This window comes from Callionymus lyra, chromosome 2 (genome assembly GCF_982586985.1).
Source record: "Callionymus lyra chromosome 2, fCalLyr1.hap1.1, whole genome shotgun sequence".
Classification (NCBI taxonomy): domain Eukaryota; kingdom Metazoa; phylum Chordata; class Actinopteri; order Syngnathiformes; family Callionymidae; genus Callionymus; species Callionymus lyra.
In genome coordinates this window covers 21,255,016-21,274,114 of record NC_141819.1, presented here as the reverse complement: position 1 = coordinate 21,274,114, position 19,099 = coordinate 21,255,016, and the positions used below count along the sequence as shown (strand labels likewise).

At 38.7% G+C, this 19,099-nt stretch overlaps 1 protein-coding gene across 6 annotated transcripts in view; it reads right to left on the bottom strand.

The window, feature by feature from the left end:
- Positions 1-19,099, bottom strand: part of sdk2b (sidekick cell adhesion molecule 2b) — a 245,957-nt gene that overhangs the window by 5,617 nt on the left and 221,241 nt on the right. For 2 of the 6 annotated variants that reach the window (XM_087784060.1, XM_087784063.1), the window contains exons 37-44: positions 18,178-18,364; positions 15,005-15,142; positions 14,272-14,481; positions 14,084-14,209; positions 12,910-13,074; positions 12,364-12,504; positions 10,584-10,743; positions 4,215-4,332 (exon numbers count right to left, since the gene is read on the bottom strand). In XM_087784060.1, coding sequence (XP_087640186.1) covers positions 4,215-4,332; positions 10,584-10,743; positions 12,364-12,504; positions 12,910-13,074; positions 14,084-14,209; positions 14,272-14,481; positions 15,005-15,142; positions 18,178-18,364 — 1,245 coding nt within the window. The remainder of the gene's footprint in view (positions 1-4,214; positions 4,333-10,583; positions 10,744-12,363; positions 12,505-12,909; positions 13,075-14,083; positions 14,210-14,271; positions 14,482-15,004; positions 15,143-18,177; positions 18,365-19,099) is intronic. The other 4 variants (XM_087784061.1, XM_087784064.1, XM_087784062.1 and 1 more) reach the window with 3 other exon arrangements.

Genomic DNA, 19,099 nt, shown 5'->3' with positions numbered 1-19,099 from the left:
TATCCAGAATTAAAAAGAGTTTTTGGAGGATTGTGGATTTTATCTTCAATACATCATGAAACATCAAGGACTACCAAAATCTACATGTATTCCCAAGCAGTTGCACTCTATGTTCTATATTTGTAATGAAAACATCACCTCCAGCCTCGCACACTGGTGGTGTGTGAGTGTTTGTGTGAGTGTGCACAGACCAAGTGTCGACAAGACGGACTACATCCTCTGGACCCTGATTGGTCACAGCGAGCCTCCACCAGATGTTCTGCCTCCAGAAACCGAATACAAATATGCACTTCTGCGCCAGTAAAAGGGCGAAACACCTCATTTTATAATCCGGAGTTCGGAGAAGCTTGAAATGTGACTAAAGAGCATCAAATTATAAACTAATTGCTTGAGCAAACCGCGAGGAAGATGAACCCCCCATGTATCTTTCTCTATATTTCTGCGAGAACACCGAAACCGGTCTGTGTCAATAAGCTACTTTATCTCCCTTTGATGTTAATTTAGAAAAAAAGCATGGGACTTAATTAAAAGAGAACATCTGCTTTTTTTTATCCTCACAGATCAGGTTCAGATCCGCTAATGACAAAAAAAGGAAATGGTTAAATGACTTTCATCCGCTGTGTGAACATGTTTGCTTTGAACTAATCATTATTATTATTATTATTTGTAGAAAATTGAACAATTTATCTTCAGATTTGGTCTCAAGCTGTGTCGGCTTCTTAAGAGTTTTCCAGATTTGCTGTCAGATAGACTTTGACCCGACTGATAAAAGTGTGACAAGAATAACCTTTAACAACGATTCTCTGTTGAAAACGTTTAGTGGTCGATATTAATCAAGTTTACAGACATGCCTCAAAGGTAAAACATGAGGCAGTTAAAAAGAATAGTATCATTTTTTTTGACACACAAGCCTTACTCTGTACGTTCTATTCCTCTTTAGATTGGATAAAATAAGGATCCCAACTTTATCTTTGTAAAGGTACTGTATGCAAAAAAATCACCAAGTAATTACTACTGTTATTATTATTATGTTATTGTAAATTCTTACTGCTTTTATTGTTTTCTATATTAATGCACAAAAAGTTCAGACATTGACAGTTTTCTTTTCTTAATATTTGTTTAGAATTTTTTAGTTTTTTCTAACATTTCTGCCTGATTTAAACGGTCATTTTGTGATATTGCTACAATATATGTTACACAATAGGGCTAATGGGTCATAGTGGTAAAAGGAAAAAAAAAAGGAATGTCCTAAAATGTGGACACAGGATCTCAGAAAGTTAATAATTATACTTAATAACTACATTTTCCAAATGTAACAAAATGATGGTTTTGATATGATTTCTAAGTAAAGAATGTTGTGTTGGTGTAGCAACTATGTTTGCCGTGTTAGCGTCCTAACATGTACACAAAGTTCAAAACAAGGCATCTTTATGAACTCTATGTACATCTTCATCACTCATTCAGTTCTTTTCACCAGATGTTTTCATAATGACGTAAGACTCCAAAAGCAAATATCCCCCTTCCCCCCCAAAAAATGTATAAAACCCCCAACTCAACGTCTCTGCTCCTTTGTCCTGCAGTTATGGATTATTGCCAAGAGAAAGCCGGGGGGGAGGGGGCTGCTGATGTCATCCTCATTGATGGAATGACCCCAGCGGGGGGCTTCAAAAACAAAGACAAAAATGTAGGTCCAGTGGGGGATTAATAAGTCTATAAGTCTGAAAAGGCGTAAACAATTATGTTACGAATTATTTTTATGAGAAATAATGTGGATTTGCGACAATATTGATTTATTTTTCTTCCATTGCTTTCGATCAATGTAATTTTTTTTTTAAATCTAGAAGTTTGACGATGCTTTGTTGAAGAGGTTTTATTGAGGTGTTGGTTTGTTTATTTAGTGACTAGTAGCTTGTCAACGTCTGGAATGATGTCCTTGCTCACGGTCTTTGCCAAGAAAGGAAACTTACAAAGAAAAAGTCTTTAAAAAATATACATTCAAGTGATTAAATAGAATCGATTTGATTGAAAAAGAAGTTGTATTAACTTTTTATTTGATTTTATCTCTACAAGGATGTGGTGGCAAACTTTTAATTTAATTTCAACAGGAAATATAGTGGCTGGGTGAACACAAAGTCCAAATAAAAAAAGGGAATGTTTGACTCAAACTCCAAGAATGTCGCTCCGTGGGAACACAATCTTCCCTCTTATACTCACAGATTAGATCGTCTTTACCTGACTGGTTTCAACCTCATGACACACATAAAGCCAAATCCCTTTATCTTAAAGTGGAAGCTGCTGGGGCAAGGACGGGATGGTGGCCTTTGCTGAATCAATGTTGCCTCCTGAAAATCTTCTGTTGAGCCATAAAACAGTCAACATTTCCCTGCCAGCAGGGACTTTGGGATTAAAAGGGGCAGACGAGAGCCACGTTGCTCTGATAGCTCTGAAGTTATCTGCTCAATAAAACTTCAAAGGGCATTCTTTCCACAAAGCACCGGGTGTTGGTGTGGCAGCATGTCGTAGGAAGAGCAGACCGGCCGTTGGAAAACAAGCCGGACACTGTGTCTTTAGCCCATCAAAGCCGAGGGAAAATTCGCGAATGCCCCGGTGCCACGGCAGTTTAAAAAAAAAAAAAAGTGTAAGTGAAAACGCTAGATCTGTCAGCCACAGGATGAAATCTCCAAAGGCTTCATTTGCCAGGAGGCCATCATGCCAGCGAAAGCTTCTGTTATTGGTGATTCATTGGAAGCACATTTCCATTTGATCTTCTCCACCATTACGGCAAGTGAGGAGAGATCCCTGGCAATGGAATCCATCCTCCAACAGCGAAAAAAAAAGGTTTTCATGCGGATTATTTCTGAAGAACGGCCTCATTAGATGAAAGGTAGGAGTGACACAAAGGAAATTCTGGACAGCTTCCCTGCTGTATCACTGAATCAGACGCAGCCATCAAAAAAACACAAATGCAGGGAAAAAGAAACCGTTGACAGGGACGAAATTAAATAAATGGATGACGTATTTTGTTTTTACAAAAGAACAAAGCAACGCTAATGAAATGTTCTGACACTGAACTTTGGGTGGCGATAATGAAAAGATAAACACGTGGAGGAAAAATACTGTTTTAAATGAAAGTCTTTATAACTTGTTGTATGTTAAACAAAGCTGCCTTTGAGTTTCAATTCATTAAAAACTTCTGACATTGTCAAATATTATCTTTCTACAGCTGAACTGTAATGGATTTTGGTAAATTGGGGGTTTTGGTTTGACTGTTAGATGTTTTATGGTCCATAGAGACAAGTTTCAACAATACACACATTTTTTTTTTTCAAGCATATCTTAAAAAACTAAAGCTGATAATAAGTGTCTTTTGCAACTTGAAAGTATAGGTAATTGTCTTCAACTTTATCTTTGGAACAACTACACAAGTCATGAAAGGTTATCACAATATTTAAGTTAGTATTTAAACTCATGTTTGCCATATTCTATTTAGAATCAGTGTTAAATAAAACAACACATGATGTGAAACAATCGATAGCCAAGTAAGTTCAACATCTTCGATCAACTTCAGAATAACTTGTTGACATAAACCATGGCCTGTGTACGTGCTCAGAAATCCGATCGGTTATTCTTGAGTTGTAAAAGTTGTTTTTTACCCTCCTGAGGCCACCGTAGTTGGGAGATTGCAACGCAGACATAAGTGGAAAGTTACTTATTTTAAACTCAAGTATGTTATTCTCAAGGAGTCTTTCGTAGGTTGAGTCTTTTAACTACAGAAATGATGTCTAAAAACAATGTAAGCAAATCTACCAAAGAGTTTAGGGAGGTCCATGTACTCCTCCCGCGGCAGATGGTATCGAGAAAAACAAGGTATTTGACTACGACGTGTCTCGGTTGATTCAATATTCCCTCAGAAGGATTTCTTAGTTAAAACAGGAGTGTTCCCAGCCTTCTCATTTTTACCAAACCGTAGGCGTCACGGTATTGAATCTCATGAGCACTGCAGGCGAACGGCATTCCAGTGAATGAGAGAGAAGACGTCACAGTATGGACCAACACCAAACACTGTACAGCCAAAAAATGTGAAGCTGAATTCAGGAGGAATTCAAATAGATGACTGTGCGCAAACATTGAAAGGTATCACGATCAGACAGTGGGTCCTGTACTGTCTCCAGATGAGGTAAGAGGAAGTAAGGGACAAAACGTGGCTACTGCACCTGGGAGTCTGAGATCTCGGAGGGTTTTTCTGTCAGACTGCTGCTCTCCACGTTGTACTTGGTGCTCACGTCTTCATCGGAGTAGTGGAGGCTACCAGGACTTGGTCTGGGAGGAGACCTGGAGAGAAGAGAATCCAAGTTAGAAAAAGTTTTGAGTCCTCTCAGGAGTGTTCTTTCCAAACCAACGTATGATGTTGGACCTCACTCGGAACGAAACAGAAGTTAGTGATTGTATTGGCTACGCAACCAACAGAATGTGTACAAGGTCATCCTCCAGTGTGGAGTTTTGCAAAATTTGCTATTGTCTCCTTAAAGTGATAATTCACCCAAAATACATACATCACTCATTTTCTACTCCCTCATGTTGTCTAATGGTTGGGATTATTTTTAGATTAATCTGTTTCTTTTTAAGAGTTATATGCAAAAATGAATGTTCATTTTAATTTTAATGGAAGTACATTGCTTTTAACTTCTGTCTTACGGTTCCCCAAAATGAAGATGTGGCCTCCCTTTTTCTCGACCACGAGTCACATGACCTCTAACTGCTCAATGAGAATTCTTCCACTGATCACTCAGTTGTCACTCTCATGACGTGTCACTCCATTGGTCATTCAAATGCTTCTTGACCTGCGTCTTCAGCCGCCTTATAGAAAATGTTGCTACGCTGATCAGCCATGAGAAGACTCTCCTGATGCTACAGACCAAAGAGAGCTAGGATAAAAACAACCCCCTGGTTTATGACACAATATCAATGGCCTTAAGAAAATGATGTCCTTATCTCTCCAATTCAAGTTTATGGGCTTTAATGTCTCTTAAAAGTTCCTAATAATCACTCATGAAACCCCATAAACGAGTTTCAACTTTTGAACTTCGGGTCCATCAATGTCTCGTTCCGAAGAACTGTGTGACACTTATGAGACAGCTGTCTGAATAAAGTCTTTTTCATCAAGTCCTTCTTTTGTGTCGGCTGAATCCAAAACCTTGTAACACTGGCGACTAAATAATGAAGTCAAAAGCCCAATGGGCACCAATGACAGCTTCGCTCTGGTACACGTTATCACAGCTACATGCGTGATGGACAGGGCCGTCGCTATCAGACGTCGGGGATCACAAACGCCACTCAGACAGAAGTTTAAAGGAGGATGAATGACAGTAGTGAGCAGAGGGCAGCGGAGCAGAAGTGGAAACGAGAAAATAAAATCCATAAATGGTGATTCTTCGGAATAAATGGGAGTGCCTCCCAGCTTCTCTCCGCGCAACCCAGTATCCTCGAGTTGGGCTGCACAAACATCTGTCTGTGTCTTTGCGATTGCTGCTGGTTTGGCGGAGACTTCTGGGACTCCTGCTGACTTTTCCAGATCCTGCTGCATAATACACAGCAGCCTCCACATGTCAGAAGTGCATTAGCATAAGTATTTTCCAAATAAATATGGCTATGAACTTCCATGGTGACTGCGATGTTGACAGAATGGAAAATTCCACTGGGAAATCACAGAGCAAGCTGTGATTGAATTATGTTGAGTGATTGAAATTAAGAACAATCGGAGCTAATTCACTGCGATTGTTTTTGAGAATGGATCATAAGTGTCAGACATTTATGTTTTTTATGGTGTCTTTGAGTGTGTGTGTGTGTGTGAGTTATGACATGGTAGAAAATCATGGTAAAACATGAGTACATATATATTCAAAGTAATGCAATGCATTATAGAATGTTAATAGAACACTATATCATGAAAGGGCAAGTTACAGCTCAGGGGAAATTGTGAAAAAAATGGTATTACTTTTATTGGAATCACATCATATGCAAGTCTTACTTCCCGCTAGGGTGCTATTGAATTCCTTTTTCTGATGTCGGTCTTCTATGATCGATCTTATCAGCCAGCCTCTCACCCCGAGCTTCAACAGAATATGTTGAGTAAAAACGAAACAAAAGCTGCAAAAAAGCTTTAGAAAAATCACGGATATCATTAAGAGTCAAATTAGCTCAGTGTGAAATTAGGTTTGCACAATCCGGTAGAAAACCCTGCAAGAAAGTCAACTTGCACCACTGTGTGTATACCCTGTGTTGTATAGCTGAGAGCAAAGGTATTCAACCACCACTGATAATCACTGTTTGAAAAGGGATCACCTTGTGACTCTTTGCACCTTAATAAGCCTGTTTTGGTCAGTTTTACTCAAACTAGTGAATGATAGTAAAACTCTACATGAGATAATAATATAAATAATAAAATAATAAAAAATAATAATAATAATATTAAAATGTACAGTACAGGCCAGAATTTTGGTCAAATCTTCTTATTAATTTCTTTATTTTAATGATTATTTACATAATACATTCTCACTGAAAGAATCAAAACTTTGAATGAACAATAGGGAATTATGTTCTTAACAAAAAAGTGTGAAATAACTAAAGACTTTTCTTATATTCTAGTTTCTTCAAACTAGCCACATTTTTTCTTGATGATCAAAATATGGTCCTGACATGTTTTTTTTACTTCACAGGGTTACTTTTATGCCTTATTATTGGGGTTGATACAGCCCTATTGAACAACCTTATCATTTCTTTACTGTATGTAAAGAAACAACCATCTGAGTAGAGAGACCAACATTACTTTAAGAAATTAAAATCTGTCAGTCCCAAAAATGTAAAAAGCTCAGAAGAAGCTACTTTACTGTATAAGCGAAAAATAAGTCCAACTTAAATATTGCAATAACCATTCATGACTTGTGTTATGGTTCCCAAGTTAAAGTTGAAGTCATCACCAGGTATACTTTTGAGCTGTACATCATCCTTATCCTAGACCATATGTGTCAAACTCAAGGCCCGCGGGCCAAATGTGGCCCGCCATGTGATTTTATGTGGCCCGCCTGCCTTACCTTATATATCTTATTTAGTGCACCACATGCAAGGCTGTGTGCAGCCATTTTTATTTAATTGTAAAATACTACATCACACATGTTTTTAGCAGCTCACAATTGTTGGTTTTACAGTAGTTATGCCCCCTCTCAAGTAATAAATTCAAAGTAATTTAACATTAAGGAGTAGTTACATTTATTTTACATTAGCTTACATTTAGTTACATTTATAAGTTACATCTGGCCCTTTGAGGGGAGCCATTATGATGATGTGGCCCACGGTGAAAACCAGTTTGACACCCCTGTCCTAGACAGACAATTTGAGGACAAAGGCTTGAAGCTTAATACAAACGTTGTTTCTTTAACAATAAACACTTTTATTCTACCATTGCCTTTGCTATAAAGAAGTTTTCTACTCTGAAGTTTGAGAAAACTTAATCACAGCCCTCAATGACTTCTTATACCCAGAAGGATTCTCTCTGTAACCTTTCCTGACTTGCATTCCACAGCAGCCCTTTCTTCAAGGCCCCTAATAACACAACCAGTGTGGAGCTATGCTGTTGTTAGCCCATAGGGACACGATGATAAACTGCTTGTTTCAAAAACATTGACAATGCCCAAGCTCACTTTCACCCTCGACTGTTGAGTCGGGTGTAAAATATTTATCAGCTCTCTGACATGAATATAGGAGAGTCCACTTAATCCTCTCCCAGCGAGATTTCTGCCGGCAGTACATGGACTACATAAATGAGAACCAAAGGGGTGAAATCAAATCTGCCCCCAGTCTTAACTCATTACCCAGCGCTCACTCTCGCTACAATTGCCTGTGGGGACTCATTAACATGTCTTAAGTGTTTGAGGGCTTTGTCAGTCAAGAGTATTTAAAACCGCCTTAATCTACACTGCCGTACTTAAGCAGGACCTCCTTAAATCTGGAGTCTTTGTGTCTCTGCGACGCTGCCAAAATCCTTCAGAATGAGCTCTTCAATCTGCAATGAAAATGATAGAAATGGGAGGCAAGGGTTCTTATGGGTGGTGGATTCAAAGGACGAGGTTACCTCTAATCTCCGCCGACCACAAACGATCCTCAAAATACTATTTACTAGACAGAGTTGGAGTTTTTGTGTAATTCGTCGAAACCTCAATCGCTGAAAAAGCCCACATGGCATATGTGATGTTCTGACGTGCTTCATATACAAGAGTTTAAAAAGGTCATGAGGACAATTTGTGGACAAATATGTTCCCTGACTGTGGGTGGCCAGACCCGGAGAATTTAATCCAACGGAATTCTCTTAAAGTCGGTTTTGCGGCTGTGACAGCTAAAACAGTGTGGTCACATCTCAATAGAGTCTGAAACTTGATTCATGAGTTGTCAAGTGAAGTGTGTTCAATAACAACATTTATTTGGCTGGATAAATGTTAAGACAGAACAACAGCTGTAAATCTTGCACTTCAAGGTGCTTCTTTAGGAACCAACTTTAACCACAGGTTTGATACGAGGCTCAGACAGGCAGCCCAGTCGTGATACAAATGAATGAGTAGATTTCTGTGTGGCGTTTGTATGTTTGCTTGGATTTTCGTCAGGTAGTACGGTTTCCTCACAAAGTCGAAAAATAAACCGATGTTGACTGTACCACAGACTATACAAAACATGGATGTAGTTACTATGACCTTACACGTCTGTTTTTAAAACCAAGGATAATGAAGCGGGGAAGTACCAGGCGGACTTGCGCTTCCATGATGGCTTTTTAAAACCTTGCATGCCTCTCAAATCTAATGATTTGTTCTAAGCAAACTAATGTTTGGTTATAAGCAGCTAAAGTCAGGAACTAAATTGTATTTTCAGTTAGAATGTTTTAATTGTTTTTGTAAGATTTGTTTTGCAAAATATTTTGCAGCATTTAAGGCATTTATAATTGTAAGGCAATTCATTCTTTTACGATGCCTAATTATTAGTGAAGGGCTGGTGAGGCTTCATTAAGCAGTGTCATGTTGTTTAGAGGTCAGTAGGTGGCGCCATCAGTTCAAAAATAGTGTGATGCTTAAATAGAAAAGTTGTTCAAAACAATGGAAAGAAGTGCAGAGACTGCCATCTAGTGGACTCTGAAAATAAGGACACTGCTTCATCAGACCATCACTACTTACAGTGTTAAGGATTGTTAACCTTCTCTAGTGACCTTCAAGGAGATCTAAAACCAAATATAGAAACTGGTTATTTACATAATACATATATATATATATATATATATATATATATATATATATATACTGTATCAATATTCAACAAGACTATGACAATTTGTTGTTGGTTTCAGATCATATTTCATTTCTATCACACTATATTTTTCGAAAGGTGCACCAGATTATAAGTCGCAATATTAATGCGACTTAATATTATAAAGGACATGAAAAGCGGATTATTATGTGCATGAAATGCGGCACGGCTTTGTAGTGTCATGACACTGAGTTACCCAGGAATAGTTTGTGTTGGCCAACATTACATGGGCTGTTTTTAGAGGGCATAAAGTTGAGGATCCCGAAAGTGCGGAGAGAAAAAAAAACATTGAAGAGGGTGAATAATAAACAGCCTCATTCAAAGCATAACTGACTTTAATGTGGAGTAATACCACAGCGCCTGCTGCTCTGTAATTTACAACACTCTGACAGACTGTTGAGCGCTGTGTACCACATCAAATTGTTGAAGATCAGTACGTGCAACAATAATTCACACTTAAGGCGCAATGATGATTTTTTTTAAATTGAAGGTGTGTATAAAATACATTTTTTTAATTTACAATTAACATGCAAATATTCATGGTGTTTATTCATTTTTGTGTTTCAATAAAACTTCAGACAACTAGATGGCACCAGTCATTTTGTCACTTGCAGCTAAGGCATCAATACAATCCTGTGAGTTCCAGGGATGACTGAGGATGAGAGGATACAGTCAACAGCAGCTTTTAAAGCTAATGTTTGGACGTACTTTTGTGTCAAGAAAAGGAAAGAACTTTGTCAAGAGTCATGTGGTCTGCAAATTGTGGAAAGCCAGAGTCAAGAACCTGAACATTAATACAAATATATGCTTGTTCCTACAGTAGCACAGCAAAAAATATTGTTTCCCCTCCATCGTTACACATATCATTTTGGTAGAGAACCTTTTCTTGAAAACAAAAAGTATATTTTTCTCTTTTCCCCTCTATTTAGACACTTAATAATTGTGTTTTAGATACTATTAATAACAAGAGTGTTCAAGCTAGTTGGTTATGTTGGAAATACTTCTGACTCAGAAGACCAAAAGTAAAATGTCAGTGATATTAACAGGTCTTTGATTATGGTGATTTTTTGGATTGACTGCTACATGTCAGGAGACCATGGTCTCCACCGTTAAGATGGGATTCATTGGTTGGAGACCGCCGGGGCCATTTATATGCTCCTCGGAGAAATACAGCGAATGAAATAACCTCAATTTCGTTTCTGGTCCAAATGCTGTGCGTGTGTGTGTCGATCACTGACCTTGTGTAGACTCCGTTTTTCCTGCAGAAAGAGTTTTTCACCGAGAGTCGCCGGTTGTTTAGTTCCAGAGCAGGAAATCGTCCTTCATCCAGACTCACCATGTCCCCATGGGTCAGAGCGTTACAGTTGGAGTTATTACCTGGACAAACGTAGAGAGACACTGTGTGACCACAGGCCAGATAGACACACTGGTTAGTGTCTGGGTGGATGAAGGACTGCTCATTCAGTAAATATGGGGTCCAACCATGACTCATGGTGAAAACGGTGTTTAAATGTTTTAGGGCTTGAAAGAAACTGATGGCTAGTGTGGTAATAGTTAAATTAGCTAAAAAATGTTTTTATAACCTCACAAGTTGTTTGTGATCATTATGCTGCACAAGGACGATATCAGTTACACATATCATCATTAAAGATGCTTTTTGAGAAATTAAGTTGTGCTTTATTTGGGTGTCATCTCGACTCACCATTTCACACAGTATTAAATCCAAATTAAACCTCGCTGACCAACACTAACCAAAAGTGAGTGAACATTCTGAAGGAATATCCTCTTCTGAAAGTAGAAACATTTGCCACCAACGTGTTAGTTGAAGGCTAACCAGTGAGGCTAGCATTGTTGCAGTTGCTAGGGGTTACTCGAGGTCAAGGGCTTGTTATACAAACATTTAAACTAGAATGACCACAAGGTCAGTCTGGAGGGCTGAGCTAGATTCTGGACGGGTTTGAGAGGGTCTTTGTGATAGAGAAGGGACCTCTTGTTTTCTCTCTGTCGGTCAGAAAATGGGCAGTGACCTGAGGGACCCCCCCCCCCCCTCGGGCAGCTAAAATGACTATGGCAAGAAGTGCTGAGCTGTGGGAAATAGCAGCTGATGTCAGGGGATCCATTGAATGGACAAAGTGACACTGCACCACTGACTCTCTGGGACTCTTTTCCTCAGACTTACCACTCAAATTTAAACATGTGTAAACAACCATAAATCTTTGTTTCTGATGCCGCAGGCTCATGTCTATCCTTGCTCTTTTTTAAGCTTCAGCTCAATTGTTTGAAAGTTGATGTTTTGACAATTTATAAAATCCTTTTCACTCTTCAAAGTTGCCTCTGAATAGATAATGAGCGCTCTCAAGGTTTTTCTATTTTAAATGAGAAACTTTTTTTCTCAGGTAGCTTCAGGATTACTCTGCATTGTTAAGATTTTGTCTTTATAGATTTGTTTGCACGCTTGCTGATTCCTGTACTCTCGGCCGGCATATTTATTTGTTTCCCTCAAGGTCTTGTCTGTTCTTTTAGTATCCGATTTTGTTTGGCCTCGCTTTTGGGATGTTGTAGACTCAATGTTGTGTCTTTGCTCGTGAATATTAACCCCTAGTTGTTTAGGTCTGGGGGCTGAGCTAGAGATCAATGCTACCCAGCTTTAGCATCATTAAAAAAAGCAAGTGTACAGGCTTACAAAATTAGCATTCCTGTATGGGTCAGACATACCAAACAAAACGGAGAAAATTTAAACGTGGGTTGGACCCATTGGCTCTTTATGCGATAGTCATTCTCGCCATCATTTCAAGGAAGTTTGAGCTGAACTCTTGGGCAACTTTTGAAACACATCTAATTATGTTTGACGGTTTGGAAAGTGAAGACATTAATTAAGCAAGTAATTAAGAGCCAAGGATGTTACTGTGAGAAGCTGAAATACTGTCTTCTGCGCTTTCTTCTTCAATTCTGAGAGCTCAGCCAAAGTGACTGCTTAAACAAATGGGTGTTCTTGTGTAATGGCGTGTCATCACTCACCTGACTCAGACTTCTTGGCGTACTTCTTATTCTGTCCTCGGATAATGAGGATGAACGTCAAGAGCAGGACAAAGATGAGGCCCACAAGAGCAACCACGACCAAGAACCACCACTCCTCGTAAAAGGGTGCCACTTTTTGGGCTGGACCAAAAATAGACAATATATACGTTTTTATTACTTGTACTCATAAAACTTAAAGTGATTCGAATTTTACTCATTACTCACCCTGAAGTCGACTAAGGGTTGGAATTATTTTCAGATTAAGTCCAATAAATTTAAAATATACAGACTTATTTAAGCTTTTTCTGTACCATTTCTCATGTCGAGGCTTCAATACAAGATAGACGTTACAGACCAGTGAGTGTCTTTTTGGACGAAGATGAAGAAATTAGCTACATTAGCATCGACTTACATTTTTGTCTATAACTCTAAAAAGAAACTCTCTGAAAATAATCCCAATATGAGGGTGAGTAGAAAATGAGTAAAATTTAGGCGAACAATACATTTAAAAATAACCGTGTCAATTAAAAGTCAAGTGATATTTACCAGATATCGATGGAGATGTTTGGCTTGGAGATCCATATCCATAGTCATTAACGGCGATCACCCGGAAGTCGTAGCTAACCCCTTGCTTCAGAATATCCATGTTGAAAGTGTGTGATGTCACTTCTTTTGGGATGTCTTTGATTAGGATGTCCCACAGTCCCTCATCTGTTAAGGAACAGGCATGGGAGTTACTAAAGATATTGCTAAATAACCTCAAAACATTTGCTTAACTCAAACCATATTATGATTGAAAAAGGTTGACTTGGGAAAAACAGTAGACATTTTTTTTTTTTATTTAGATGAAAATAAATGTGTCTCCTTTTCCTACAAGTGTATCAGTCACCAGTGAAGTAAATCTTTGTTATGAACATGTCACCCAGAAAACAGTTCAAGTCATTAAAACGCAATAGCAACAATCCTGTAAACTCTTTAGCCAGATTTACAGTTTAACTGAAATAGCTGATAATCTGCCTGAGCGCTTTGGTTAATGCATAAATACTTGGATTATCTTGAGGAATATTTGACAGTTCAAGGTTTTTTATTGAGGTTTTTTAAGCTTCTAAAAACCCTAAGTACAAATTTAAAACCATCCGTAGAGCTGTGAATTGTAATTATTTATATTGTAATAGTATTTAGAGAGGACCAGGTCACATAAAAGAGGATTCCCTCGACTGTTGATTCATCATAACAGTGTCATGGGGTCATGAGGCCTTTGGTTCGTGTCCTTAAAGGACCCAAGAGATGTTGAAATGCAATAACCCTGGGATTGAGAAGTACAGCGGCGATGTTAAAGAATGGCTTTTCCCAGAGGAGGCCAGGAAGCCAACTAGAGCACAGCCACATATTAAGTCTGCACTTTGTCTGCAGTACTACACAGTCGTCTGAAATGTTGCTTAGCCTAGAGCAAATGTAGCTTATGATCACTTTGTTTTTAAGATAGGCACACCTTTTATAGAAACCATGCTTAAAAATAAGAAGAGAAAATACAAGAGCCTGGATTTAGTACATCCGCTGTTCAAAACCACAATACGAGACACCACTGGTCCAAACCCTCAGCAATGTGATCGATCGGCTTTAAAAGCAAAAGTGGCAGAGACTCTTCAGCAGCAGATGTTGACACTTTACACCACTTGGCTTAAGCGCATCACATATGGCTTTGTTTTAGGATACCCACCAGACGGTCTGGCCTCGATTACGTAGCGTGTAATGGGAGAACGGCCCGGGTCGCCGCTTGTCCAGTGGATGGTTAAAGCAGAACCGTAGCGTGTAATGAAGGGATCTCCTGGAGGTCCTGGAGCACCTGGGGATCACACATGTTCGTATTAAACTCAAATGATGTTCACCAACACAAAGACAGATTACCTTCCCCCGGACCAGTGGTGATGTTAGCCTCCACCTCGGGCCCGTAGATGAAAGTCTTGGCCCTGATGCGGAAGTTGTAGGTGACTCCTTCCACCAGATCCTTCAGCTTTAACCAGAGCGGGCCCGTTCCCTTCACGTCCACTATCACGGTCTTACTGACTCCTGGGGGGGAGGGGGAGTGGAGACAGTCGGCACAGGCCACTGAAGACTCTGGATAAACACATCACATTTGGGGCAAGTATGACACAGGCCGAGCCAATCAGGGTACACACTCGGGTCACAGAATCAGGATCTTACGAGTCACAATTTAAGTTAAATATGATTTTAACATTAGCAATATAACCCTCTTTCTAAGTTTGTTTCTGGATATTTTGTAAAACTTTCTTATTTCTGGCAAGCTGGTATACTACGTCGCCTTAAGCGGAGGAAGCCATTTAGCTATATAACAGTAACAGCAGTGCTTTAATGTCACGGGTGCGGTCGGTATATGAGCAACATGGCCACTTAAACTTATGCTACATTAACATTTTGCCTCGAACAACTCTGAACAGCAGACAAATGAAAACAGCTTAAACTGGGCTTTAGATAACATTCAAAACATAAAAAGTAAATGATGTAATTTGTTGTATTATAGGAGTGGAGTTAAATATGATAAACTAAAACATAAACAATTATAAGCATTTCAACTTCAGTAACTTATTAGCTCCATAACAATCTTCTCACACAGACTCACCTTCCACAGGAGCACTGGGTTCATAGACCAGACGGTAACCTTCGATGATGCCGTTAGGAAACACAGGCTCTCCCCAGGACACATTGACCGAGGTAGTGGTTAGCTCATTGAAGTGGATGAAGCCCGGAGCGCTAGGAGCTAAAAAAAAAAAAGTGTCAGACTTAAAAAATTCTTCAGAAATTCTCCCTTCTTGTGGCACAGTTTGCTTTGGCTGGATGCATCAAAACTGTGCTGGATTCTTCTCTTGCTGATTTTATCAAACATGGTCACTTCTTTTCCATTAAAAACCTGTATTTATTTTGGAACGATATGTTGGTTTGAAGATTCCATTGATATTAAGTTTTCTAAGGGACTAGCTTAAAAGTAGTGATGAGCTAAAGAAGCTTCATGAAGCATTGTCCTCATTGCCAATCCTCAGTAGGAGTCGTTCTTAGTTTAAAAATAATGTGCTGTGTAAAGAAAACAGTATTTTAAAGCCAAAAATAAGACAGTTAGGAAAACACCTTTCAAATAAGTGTAGTGTAAACAGGCAATAGGATTTTTTTTGTCAGTTATTTGCCTTAACCATGTGTTATCTTCGGGTAAACTTTACCAAGAGACAACATAAGGGATGCCAAAAACACATTTGTTTTCGGGCCTTTGGGTCACCTTAAACCTGAGATAACACAAGGGTTAAGAAGCCAGTTTTAAGTTCCTTGATTTGATTGTTGTATCAATGGAAATTATGTAAAAAAAAAAGCTTCAATTAAAATTGTCCTCTGGTGGGACAAATAACGGAAAATGTTATCTAATCTAGAAATATAAAAACACATTTTTTTGGGTAATCTTACATAGTTTCAAAGTAAAAAAAACCTTTAAGAACATAGAGAAGAACATTCTATACAAATACAGGTACATGTCAGTAAAGTTTAAAGTTTTGGTTGCAGGACAATATCAGTTCTCTTCAAGTCAACAGACATGGAATTTTGGCACATATACTTATTCAAGCCAACTGTATTTTTATGGGGTATTCTGCAGAGGGTGACTTTTTATTCATGACTTGTTCCTTCTTACTGCTTCCATAAGCAAAATTTAGTTCTGCAAGTCCCAACGGGTCCTTCCTCAGTTGATGCCTGCTCCGATCTCCAGCTTCGCAACCACATTAAACATCTTATTTGATGATTTTTTTTACGAGTGACTGTGTCTATTCATGAGCCAAAATACCTCGATTTACCTGCATCACATACCGTCTAGCTTTAGAGCTCTCCAGGGCTGAACCCTGGTCGTCGACTAAATCTACACGTGTCGGTGATTCAAGAGGAGACTTGTATACGTGGTGTATGATACAGCCGAATGGACTTGTTTTTATGTTTGTTACGAACAGACACTCACAAAGGCTTCATTGTGTCTTGAAATGATGGGATATCTGTCTCCCTCCCCCCTTCTTCTACTTCATCTAGTTATCTGCTTTGTTTCCTCACAATGGAGCGATGGAAGCGACACTGGCGCCATTCAAACTCAAACTATGCAAGTTTTCCTAATACGTTCAAGAGAACTTTGGTGATTATTCTATCCATCATATAACATGAACAGTCACGAGGAAGAAACTGAAATATATTGGATTATAAAATGAATCTGAGCCACTGTTGTTCTACAGAACAATCTAATTATGTCAGTAAAACACAATTTAGAGAAATGGAAGAGGCCGTGGAGCATCAAGAGTCATTTTGCTTATTTGATTTGTATCATTTGTTGTTGCGCTATTATATTAATAGAAAATGTACCTTCATTTAATTGTATGGAATACATTAATATGATTGAATACAGAGCTGTCAAGCATCAATCTTTGATACTGACAGTCACTGACAATTTGACACATTCTCACACTACAGTTGGCGTTTATCTCTTCTCTATTTCTTTATAGTGAAAATAAACTTTTGTTCTCAGGGCCATAACCACGGAAGGCACAAGACAATATCATATATATAAAATATAAACCAATCAGAAGCAACATAGGGCAGATAACTATCTATTCAGGTCACCGAGACAACAGTGTGTAGTCGAGTCTTCTTCTCTTAACAACATCATACTGTGGTTGAACTAACTGTCATTTCTCCAGTCAAAAGAGACGCACTTAAATCTGGAAAGGGTTCCCTTAACTTTATAGTGACCTCTCCAATCAGGAGGAGGAACTACGTTTCAGTAACAGATTTCAAATGTAGAGCAGCATATCAAGCTCCGTCTGCCTGGTTATCCGAGAATATTAGGTTCATACTCAGTACTGTTTAAAATGCATGCTTGTTATTCATTTTTTGTTATTATTCATTATTCTTTGTCATATCTATGGGTTTAGATTTTCACCCGGTTGTAGGTTTCAGATCATATTTAAAATGGCAGGTTTAATAATTAAAGTATTAATTAATGATTAAATCAATACTGAGTAACAACCATTGACTGCCATGATCTCTAGTAGATGTAGACTACTACCCCACAAAAAAATAGAAATTACATGTAGAACTCAAGATAATTTGATAGTTTAATCATCATACTTTAACCATCTAAGCCATATTAAATGATCAAAGATGACAGGTTTATGATGGTAGAGCTGGCACGGAGGTGAAAAGAATCTAATTTCTTCTCAATGATCCCGTCATACTTTAATCTTACTCTTTGAAACATCTACTGACAGTTCTGTTGAATATTAAAGACAATTTAAATTATTCAGTGGACCTCGGTTTGTTTTTCGGACCGTTCGCATGAATCAAACCTATGACCTTCTTCTACAGCAGGGTTGTTGCACCACCCGCTAATGTAGCCCTTACTGAACAAACGAGATAATGAGAATTTCCAAGAATGAAGGACACTAAATTATTATTCTTGTATAGCTAAAGTTTTTTTTTTCCATCCTATTTTTGCCAGTCACAGCAGACGGGGTTGCCGAGATTGTGAGTTTTCAGTCAAATGTTTGCTCTAATCAGCGTGTGATCACTGATTAGAAGCCCTGTGTTCTCTTTCCAGCTGTGCTGTTTACAAGGCTGACTGGAAACATTAGCATCACCTCAGATTCTTCCCTCAAAGTCAGCCTGTTTACATCCAGAAAGTGAATCTGCCGGGGTCTGATTTTTTAATCATATTCTGATAAACACTGTTTACTCATCTCGCGTCTGACTCGATAAACATTTAGATTCGGTTACCGGCTTGTTGCGTGCGACCCCTTGTCGGGGCGCTGCGAGGTCCGTCCCCGGCTGCGTTGAAGGGCGCGACGCTGATCATGTAGGTTGTGTATCCAGTCAGGTTCTTCAGCTTCACGCCACCTTCGGGCATGAAGAGGGTCCGGAGGCGCTCTGTCTCGTTTTTGCGTTGAAATTCCCAAAAGTAAACCTGTGGAATGAAACGAGACGATCAAGTATTTAGTCAGGTTTGTCTTCTTTGATAGATCTTTCATCTGCCTTAAAGAGCAACTAATGTGTTGATTTAAGTGTCTCTTAAATATATGTTGGACTCTATTGTACTCATCAGTATGTGTCTGTTTGTACAAAACTCTCTTTTCATTTAAATATTTACATTAGAAAACGATCTTAAGCCCCTCATACTGAAAACTTCTGGAGATGAAATCTTGTTTGCCATAACCAAAGAGTGGGTCTGATGTGATTGGTCAAACATGGCGGTTTGTCAAACGCGCGTCATCAACCCCGGACATGTCCACCTACAGGAGACTTGATGTATAAACAAAGTGGGGCGTGATTACGGTGAGTAAAGCCTGCTCTTGTTACCTCTTGTTCGCTGAGATTTCAGACAATGAAAAAACTTCATGAATAAATAAATGTTTGTGTTACTTTGAAATACAATATAGTCTTCTGTTGTACACAATATTGCCCATTAACTGGAACAATCCAACAACCTTTGTTCTACAGTTCCTCCATTGACCAAACTGCCATGAGGTCAGTTTATGGAACATCTAAACTCTGGGGACTTTGAAGCAGCATTTTTGTTTTTTTGAGAGAACAATTTCAAAATCACTTTTAGTTTTGTTTGACACCACTGAAAACATGATCTCTTCTGCTCCACATTAGGACTGTTATGCATATTGAGACATAAATGCCCAAAGATATTTCA